Source organism: Colobus angolensis, unplaced genomic scaffold (genome assembly GCF_000951035.1).
Source record: "Colobus angolensis palliatus isolate OR3802 unplaced genomic scaffold, Cang.pa_1.0 Scaffold75, whole genome shotgun sequence".
Taxonomy (NCBI): Eukaryota; Metazoa; Chordata; class Mammalia; order Primates; family Cercopithecidae; genus Colobus; species Colobus angolensis.
Genome location: NW_012121265.1, coordinates 1589782 through 1598791, shown reverse-complemented (window position 1 = coordinate 1598791; position 9010 = coordinate 1589782). Strand labels below are relative to the sequence as shown.

General features: G+C 53.1%; 1 protein-coding gene across 2 annotated transcripts; it reads left to right on the top strand.

The window, feature by feature from the left end:
- Nucleotides 1–2: 2 nt before the first annotated feature.
- EMX2 (empty spiracles homeobox 2) lies at nt 3–6303 on the top strand. 2 transcript variants are annotated; one of them, XM_011927801.1, is made up of 3 exons: nt 3–431; nt 2378–2562; nt 4811–6303. In XM_011927801.1, the coding sequence occupies exons 1-3, from the start codon at nt 26–28 to the stop codon at nt 4976–4978; spliced, it is 759 nt and encodes a 252-aa protein (XP_011783191.1). In that variant the 5' UTR covers nt 3–25; the 3' UTR covers nt 4979–6303. The 2 variants fall into 2 exon arrangements, with proteins under 2 accessions (XP_011783191.1, XP_011783192.1); XM_011927802.1 differs by lacking the exon at nt 2378–2562.
- Nucleotides 6304–9010: the final 2707 nt, after the last annotated feature.

Here is a 9010-nt window from a genome sequence, read left to right as displayed (position 1 = left end):
CAGGGCGCCCGCTCCTCGGCGCAGCATGTTCCAGCCGGCGCCCAAGCGCTGCTTCACCATCGAATCGCTGGTGGCCAAGGACAGTCCCCTGCCCGCCTCGCGCTCCGAGGACCCCATCCGTCCCGCGGCACTCAGCTACGCTAACTCCAGCCCCATAAATCCGTTCCTCAACGGCTTCCACTCGGCCGCAGCCGCCGCCGCCGGTAGGGGCGTCTACTCCAACCCGGACTTGGTGTTCGCCGAGGCGGTCTCGCACCCGCCCAACCCCGCCGTGCCAGTGCACCCGGTGCCGCCGCCGCACGCCCTGGCCGCCCACCCCCTACCCTCCTCGCACTCGCCACACCCCCTCTTCGCCTCGCAGCAGCGGGACCCGTCCACCTTCTACCCCTGGCTCATCCACCGCTACCGATATCTGGGTCATCGCTTCCAAGGTACGTGCCACGTCGCGGAACTGCAAAGCGCCGTTCCCGCCGCATCCTTTACTGCCCCCGGCCTGTTCCGGGTGGGCGCTTGGCAAGGCCTGGGCGGAGGTTTCTCCGGCTCGCGGGCCAGCGCGCCCTGTTGGGAAACTAGGCGGCGCTGGGCCGGTCGTGGTGTCGATCCCCAGTCTCCTAAGCTACGACCGATTTGGAGTGATAGCCTGCGGGCTGCTTGACCCTTTGGGAAGGGGTGCGAACGGAGAAGTTGTCCCCCAGTGCGCTCGTATCCGAGCAGGCTGTGCGTGCCCGGCGCCGCGGAGCCCAGAGTCTGCGGGGTCCCCAGGCTCCTGGTACCCTCGGCAATGCCCCCAACCGTTCTGGCTCCGAGGGGCGCGGACAGGACTCGGCCGCCAGGCTTGCTTTCGACTGCGTTCGACCCTGTTCACCACCCACTTTGCGCCCATTCAGTCCAGACCCACCACTTCTTAGTCTTCCACCCTCTTCTGGAGGCGAGAGGACCCTCGCGCCCCGGGCGAAAAGTACGGGATTTGTTTTTTCTTTCCTGCTTTTCGGAGGCCTGGGGAGGGGCGGGAACCCGTGCGGGAGGAAAGCTCCAGGGCTCGGCGCTCTCGCCGCGACCTGCTCAATTGGGGCGCCGAGCAGCCACAGCTGGAAGGCAGGTTCGGTCTGGTTTTTGTTTTCCTTTCTAAAAAAAAAAAAAAAAAAAAAGAACCTGGTCAGAAACTGTTTTAGAGGGAGATATCTGTTCGTGTGTTTTCATTTATTGAGATATTTTTGACTTGTTTTTCTCTGGGTACGAGGTGGGAGGAGGAGAGTTAAAACTTCAGAAAAAGGGGTAGTTTACCGATCGGAGTCGGTAAAAGATCTACCTCCGGCGGCAGCCGATCAATACTCCGCGGCTTGTCCATTCATTAACCCATTGCGTTCCTGCCGGAGCCTAGAGTCGGGTAGATGTCACCCCGCTCCCCATATTTAAAAAAATCAAACCAAAGGAAGAAAAAAAAAGAAAAATCTTTTACCCTTAATCCCGAACTGGATTTGCCTGCATCCTGCCTGGGCTGTCGGTTTGTTTTTCTTTGTTTGGGTTTTCGGTGAATCGATTTCCTGTCCTAATGAGTGAACCCAAAACTCTGAGGCTTTGCTCGAAAAGTTTAGGGTTGCCCTTCCTCATTCTCTATCAATCATGCTCATGGTCCCCCCACCAGACCCGGAGCCACTGGGATCTTCCTGCGTTTCAGACTGTCCTGGCGGTGTCTGCAACTCGGTAACCCCCCGGGTTTCGATCCCTTCGCTCGAGTTTCTCTTCTAGTTCTCCGGAGCCGGGAGCCCTGGAGCCCAGTTCTCGAGAGGCAGCAGCGGCTGTGGCCGGGCACACCCGCAGGCGAGATTTCTGTCCCGATCGGGCTGCAACAACTCGCTCCGCCTCTGTACTTTTCCGGAGGGGCAACAAAACAAATAATTTAAAAATAAATCTCCAGGAAAACTCTGGAGAGCAGCCCGCCGCCTTTCCACCCTGGGTCAAAGTTCCCCGAGAGGTTAGAAAGAAGAGAAAGTCGTTTCTTCGGGCTGTGGGCGCCAATCCCCCGGCCAGGCTCTGCGGCTCCCCCCCCTGCCCCCAGCGACCGGCGAGGAGGTGGCGAGGCCCGCGGCGCCAGGGCGGCTGCGGAGCCGGCCGAGGTCAGGAGCCTGAGGGACTGGTCCCGCCGGGACAGCGGCTGGCTGGGTGCCGCACAGGTGGACACACAGCGTTGCGGGCCGGGCAGCTGAGCCGGCGTTCCCTTCGTGAGCCCTTGGGAGGACTACCGACCCCCGCAGGTCGAGCGGCGCCAGCTATGCGAAGGCCCTGAGCGCGGTGACTGGCCAGCCCGGCTCGGGAGAAGTGCGCGGCTCCGGTCAGAGCAGCCCCCTTAATGGGATTTCTGCTGTGCTCCCCGCAGGGAACGACACTAGCCCCGAGAGTTTCCTTTTGCACAACGCGCTGGCCCGAAAGCCCAAGCGGATCCGAACCGCCTTCTCCCCGTCCCAGCTTCTAAGACTGGAACACGCCTTTGAGAAGAATCACTACGTGGTGGGCGCCGAAAGAAAGCAGTTGGCACACAGCCTCAGCCTCACGGAAACTCAGGTGAGTGCGGCCCGGGTGCCAGGAACCCATCTGGGCGTGCGCCCCCACCCCAAATCTGGCTCTCAAGCACACCCATGAGCACGGAACTCTGTGAGGGCCTTCCGCACAGGTCCTGGTAGCTGGTTCCACGCCTGGGCTCAGGATGTATGTCTCAAGGTGCTTGGCTTTGTTGGGTTCCAGAAAGGGGCTGTAAGTGCCAACCTGCCCCAGGTTCTGGGGAAACGCGCCGAGTTGTTTCTCTGTCCAGTTGGGCATGTCCTGGCTAAAACATCCCTGCATTTCTGGTGAGACTTTGGGTGAGAGTGTGAGGACCCTGCCGGGGTCCAGGAAGAGGGAAAGCACAGTGGGGTTTCTGGGTGTTTGGGGCTGGAGACTGGTAAGGACAGGATGTGGGTTAAAGATGAGTTTTGAGCGACTACCAGCCCATGGCTCACACCGTCGGCTCCAGTGACTTCGCTGAAGGAGATGGGCGATCAGAAGGTGGAGGGCAAGCGTCCTGGGTGTACCCTACATCAGTGAAATAAAGCTGGGAGGCTGCAGAGAGAGGGTCTGCCTCAGGGCACAGGCCTTCTGCACAGCAGGGTCCCTGGGCGGGCCTGGCTTGGGCTTATCCCAGGGTGGGGAGGGGGTTTAGGACTACAGTAGGCGCTACTGTACACGGAGCCGCAGGGAGGGGTCAAAGTTCCCAGCAAACAGTAACGTTTTTGGGCAGATTAAGTTGTAACACTTTTCCTGGGCAGCGCAGAAAGGTCGAGCCTTTTGTTTTAAAACATGTTCCCCACCCCAAAACCGAGGAGGGCCTGGCGGGTTTGTGCGGAGCCCGGCACAAGGCGCGGCCCAGCTGATTTCTCCTGGACAGCCGAGGCGGCGGTGGTCTTTGTCCGCCTCGCTGCCCACGCTGCCTGGAGTCTTTGTGTGCGTGTCAAGCCCCGAGCGCACCGACGCGCGCCTTGGGCCAGCGCCGGGGAGAAATGAACCGTCCTCCCCCTCAATTAGCAAACTCAAAGCAAATTAAATTCAGCCTTGTTCCCGCTCAGCTTTTTCACGGAGCACTTTGGGGGACTGAGGCTTTCCAGGAGAGCAAGACGGACCGACCAGCGGCCTCAAAGGAGGGAATGGAGTGGACCCCAGGGGTCCAGGGACTGGCATCGAGCTAGGGTACTGTTATCCAGATAGGATAGGAGTTGTGGGGAGATGGTATCAGAGGTGCAGTCTCTGCCATCTCCCTTACCTGTACCCCCCTGCTGGGAAGATTGGACCGTGTTACTGTCTGGTGGCTGAATGAGGTCCCCACCACTCAGCTTTCCCAGGAGCTCATGGGATGGCAGCTGACTCCCACTTCATTGCTCCTAAGACCTCTCAGAGCCACTCTGGTTAGGCCCAGCCTCCAGCCCCACCCTGGTGGGAAGTGATGGGACTGGGGTCCGAGGCTGTGTGACCAGCAGCCTGTTCCAGGGCTGCTTAGGAGGAGGGAAGAGGGAGCTTGCTGTCATCTCCCCTCCTCTTAGTTTCTCTCTTACTTTCTGTGTAACCGACGGTCTTTCAGAAGCTTTCAGTTTTGAACCCATTTTCCTAGCTATAAAGGTATAGCTGGGTTGGTCTTGAGGCCTGCACACTCCATGTCCCTCCTGGCCTCCTCCAGCCCTATCCCCTTCCTGCTCACCTGTGAGAATCCCCCGCAGGGAGGATGCAGGGCAGGCAAACCCTGATCGCCTACCCAGGGCCCCGCCACGAAGAGAAGACGCTATATTTAGGAAACACTGTCCAGATCAGCAGAAAATAGAAAGCACATTGGGCCCTGAGGGAAGCTGCAGCAGCGGCGGGCTGAGGTCTCCCTTGCACTGGCTTGCTGGAGGGAGTTAGGGACATGTCTCTTTTTATTTTTAATCACTTATTATTTTTGTAGGGGCTTCCCATGCTTTGCAAGGCTTTGCTCTCAGCGGGATATAGATGCCATGTGCAGGGCCAGGAGAGAGGGGGCTCAGTGCATTCCGGGCCGCAGGGCCCTGGGGAAAGGCTCTTCAGGAAGGCTCAGAAGGGCAGGGAGCTGGGCTTCTTTTCCACCAGGCACTAAGGGCCCTGCTCCCTGAGGGCAGGCCTTTGGGAGGCTGGACCTTACGACTTGCATCTGGGGGACTGGGTCTTTGCTGAGTCTGGAACTGGAGTCTGGGCTGGGTGAAAGGATCAGGCACTTGATACAAGGGTGCTCTGAAAGAACTAATGCACCCCATCGGCCTCTCACCCGCAGGTAAAAGTATGGTTTCAGAACCGAAGAACAAAGTTCAAAAGGCAGAAGCTGGAGGAAGAAGGCTCAGATTCGCAACAAAAGAAAAAAGGGACGCACCATATTAACCGGTGGAGAATCGCCACCAAGCAGGCGAGTCCGGAGGAAATAGACGTGACCTCAGATGATTAAAAACACGAACCTAACCCCACAGAAACAGACAACATGGAGCAAAAGAGAGACAGGGAGAGGTGGAGAAGGAAAAAAACCCTACAAAACAAAAACAAACCGCATACACGTTCACCGAGAAAGGGAGAGGGAATCGGAGGGAGCAGCAGCATGCCGCGAAGACTTTGGACAGCGAGGGCACAGGGTCCCAACCCGAGGCCGTGCCAAGATGGCAGAGGATGGAGGCTCCTTCATCAACAAGCGACCCTCGTCTAAAGAGGCAGCTGAGTGAGTGAGAGAGACAGAGAGAAGGAGAAAGAGGGAGGGAGAGAGAGAAAGAGAGGGTGAGAGAGAGAGAGCAAGAGCTGAACGTGCACTCTGACAAGGGGAGCTGTCAGTCAAACACCAAACCGGGAAGACAAGATGATTGGCAGGTATTCCGTTTATCACAGTCCACTTAAAAAATGATAATGATGATGATAAAAAGCACGACCCAACCAGGCACAGGACTTTTCTTTTTTTTTTTTTTTGCACTTCGCTGTGTTCCCCCTGATCTTTAAAAATAATTAGTAATAACAAATGAAAATTCCAAGTCTAGCCCCATCCCACATCTGTTTCGAAACCTTGAAATGCATGTAGCAGTTGTTGGGCGAATGGTGTTTAAAGACCGAAATGAATTGTAATTTTCTTTTCGTTTTAAAGACAGGTTCTGTGTGCTTTTTATTTTGATTTTTTTTTCCAAGAAATGTGCAGTCTGTAAACAATTTTTGATACCTTCTGATGTCAAAGTGATTGTGCAAGCTAAATGAAGTAGGCTCAGCGATAGTGGTCCTCTTACAGAGAAACGGGGAGCAGGATGACGGGGGGCTGGGGGTGGTGGGGGAGGGTGCCCACAAAAAGAGTCAGGACTTGTACTGGAAAAAAAAAAACCCTAAATTAATTCTATTTCTTGGACATTCCCTTTCCTAACATCCTGAGGCTTAAAACCCTGATGCAAACTTCTCCTTTGAGTGGTTGGAGAAATTGGCCGAGTTCAACCATTCACTGCAATGGCTATTCCAAACTTTAAATCTATCTATTGCAAAAACTGAAGGACTGTAGTTAGCGGGGATGATGTTAAGTGTGGCCAAGCACACGGCGGCAAGTTTTCAAGCACTGAGTTTCTATTCCAAGATCATAGACTTACTAAAGAGAGTGACAAATGCTTCCTTAATGTCTTCTATACCAGAATGTAAATATTTTTGTGTTTTGTGTTAATTTGTTAGAATTCTAACACACTATATACTTCCAAGAAGTATGTCAATGTCAATATTTTGTCAATAAAGATTTATCAATATGCCCTCAGAGTAGTCGTCTTGGGAAATTGAAGTGGATCTTTAAAAATGTATCTCAGTCATTTGAGTGTGGTCCTTCCCCAACTAGGCTCAAGAAACCCAGGCTCCTCACCCACAAAAGGGCCAGTTTGGTGGATTCTCAGGCATTTTAAAGAAAGATGAGGGTGGAGAAGGGAGAAGATTAGGAAAACTTAAGTCCTTCAGAAAAGGGATGGGAGAAAAGTTTTCCAACCAGACCTTTGCCCATTGTATGCCCTACTGAGGGAGTTTAGTTTGAACTTTGGGTTAAAATGCTTACTTCTTTTAACCTCTGGTTATTAAAAAAATACTGGACATATAGTTACACATTGAAGACTACTCTCCTGGAATATCGGGGAAAACATGTAGCAGAATCAGAATCTTGCAACTTCTAAACTTTCTGACTTTAAACCTCGAAGTACAAGTCTTACTTTTCCTTCCTTTCTTTCCTTCTCTCCCTGGCTCCAATCTGCCGAAGGTGATGGGCCGAGCCCAAGGGCCTCAGCAGCCTTATAAGGCAAGCGTTCTGAGAAACCTTCAACTCTTAATTTTAACATTAAAGAAAAAGTTGTAATCAGACTTGGAGGAAACTTAGCTTTTTTCCCTCCCTCCTTCCCCCTTCTGGGGGTACGAGGTTGTTTTTGCATGCTTCATTTGCTTCTTATCCTGATAGGCTGCATTAATCAGTTTTATTTCCATTGATAGAGAAACCTCGTCTGTTCTGTTCGAGCTACAAAGCGTCCTGCGAGCTTTTGTGAAAGTGCAAATCAGTTTAAGCAATTATCATACCAGGAATATGAAGGGGAAAGAGGAGGCCTTGCCCAGTGGTCTCCTTTAATCTCTTAATCCATGGATCCAGGGGGGCTGCCTGGACATAATTTAGGACAATCTCCCCACCCTTTACACTGTGATAAGGCCAAGTTACAATGCAGGGCAAAAATACAAGCTTTGTTAACATCCTGCCTTGAAAAGTTAAGATTAGACATTCCGTGCACGTGTGGGGACTATAGGGCACTATGGAAATTTTTTCTTTCTTTTTTTCCTCCTCTTCTCTAAAGTAGAATTCATTCTCCGTCTCTTTCTCCTTTCCCCCATCTCTGCCTGTCTAGCCCTCCCCTCTTTTCCCCCATCTCTGTCCCTCTGTAGAAACCTGTTTGCTCGTAGTGCATTTTCACACAGACCCCTCTTGGAAGGTGCGTGTGCTGTGAGGGGCTACTCCACCGCCGGGAGTTGCTGGGGGGAGGAGGGAGACGGGGTGGCCTCAGGAGACCTGGACTTGCATCTCACAGGGACAGGTGCGCCTCGCGGTATCCAGGAAACCCTCGTGGGGCTTCCAGGCGCTTTGACAGCACGACCCTCGGTGACCACTAGCTGTCTCAAGCGCTTTGCAGTCAGCGCTCCCGCAAAGCATCCCTTTCTCTTCAACAAGTACAAATTACCTTTTCCTTCCACTCACCTTCCGAAACCCGCAATACCTCAAACACTGAGCGCATTCTTAAACATTCTTAAAATTCAGAATGGTCTGTCCAGAAAAAAATTTTCCGTCTTAATAAAAGGTTTATTTCTGCCAAAATTGTATACTTTATATTTTTTAAGTACAAGAAAAGGGGGCTGGTGAGGAAGATTTTTCTTTTTTTTGGGGTAAACGTCCTATGTAGTGTAACAGCAATAAAATCATCAGAGAATACTATTAGCTTTGAAAAAAAAAAACTAAAAGCTTTATTACAAACCAAGCTTTGAAAATAGGGGGGATTAGGCGGCTGAAAGGGTCCCACAATGGTAAGAAGAAAAGGTTTCATGCTAATGAGGTTAATGCCCTTTGTATCTCAGGCCTCCACATCTTCATTACGCGCTATCTCCGGCTGCACGGAGCGGCTCAGAGAGCCGCAATCCACTCCAACGCCCCCCTTCCCGGCCCAAAGAAGGATTTGATAGCAGCTCTGTTCAAACTAGATAATTATATCTTTTCAAGTCGGAATTAAGATAAAGAAAGTGAAGCAGAGGCGGCTCGCCTTGATCCACTGCAAACAAATTTGGCGCACTTTCGAGTCCTTCCTCCGCCTCAAAAAGGCAGGACAGTCAGCTTATTAGCCGCTCGTTTGCTTTATTAATTCATCTATTTAAAGTGGCAGGATTAGAGCGTCTAATGTGGACGCAGGCTGCCGTGGCGCTGAGGAATATAAATATTTGCGAGATGCCATCCCACGATGACTATCTGGGCGTGGGGCGCGGGGCAGGGTGCGCGTGTGCCCTGCCTCTGCGTTCCCTTCGCAGTGTGCGCGTGCTGGGCTGAGCAGGGGGGTGTGGGAGCCATGTGCCCCAGGTCTATGTGCCCCTTCGTGCTCCGTAGGTGCCAGGCATGGATGCTCCCGGGTAGGGCTCAATGGGCAGCGTGGGTCAGATTCTGCGCTCCTCCTGGGACACGGTGAACTGTATGCATGCTGCCATAGGGTCTTGTCTGTGACCCCGAATGGGGATATAGGATACAAGTTTGATCCATGTTCCCTTTCCTTGTTAATTACTTGTGAACCTTCCCTGTAGGACCCCGTAGCCAAGTGCATGTTAGGGAGAGCCACATTTCTCCGTTTACGCTGCCCTGAGAGGGTCAAACTGAATCTATTACGCGCGTGTGCCGCGGCTACGTTCTCCTGCGAGGTACACATGGGTTCCGTGTGCGTTTCTCGCGGAGGCGCCAGAAAGTCCT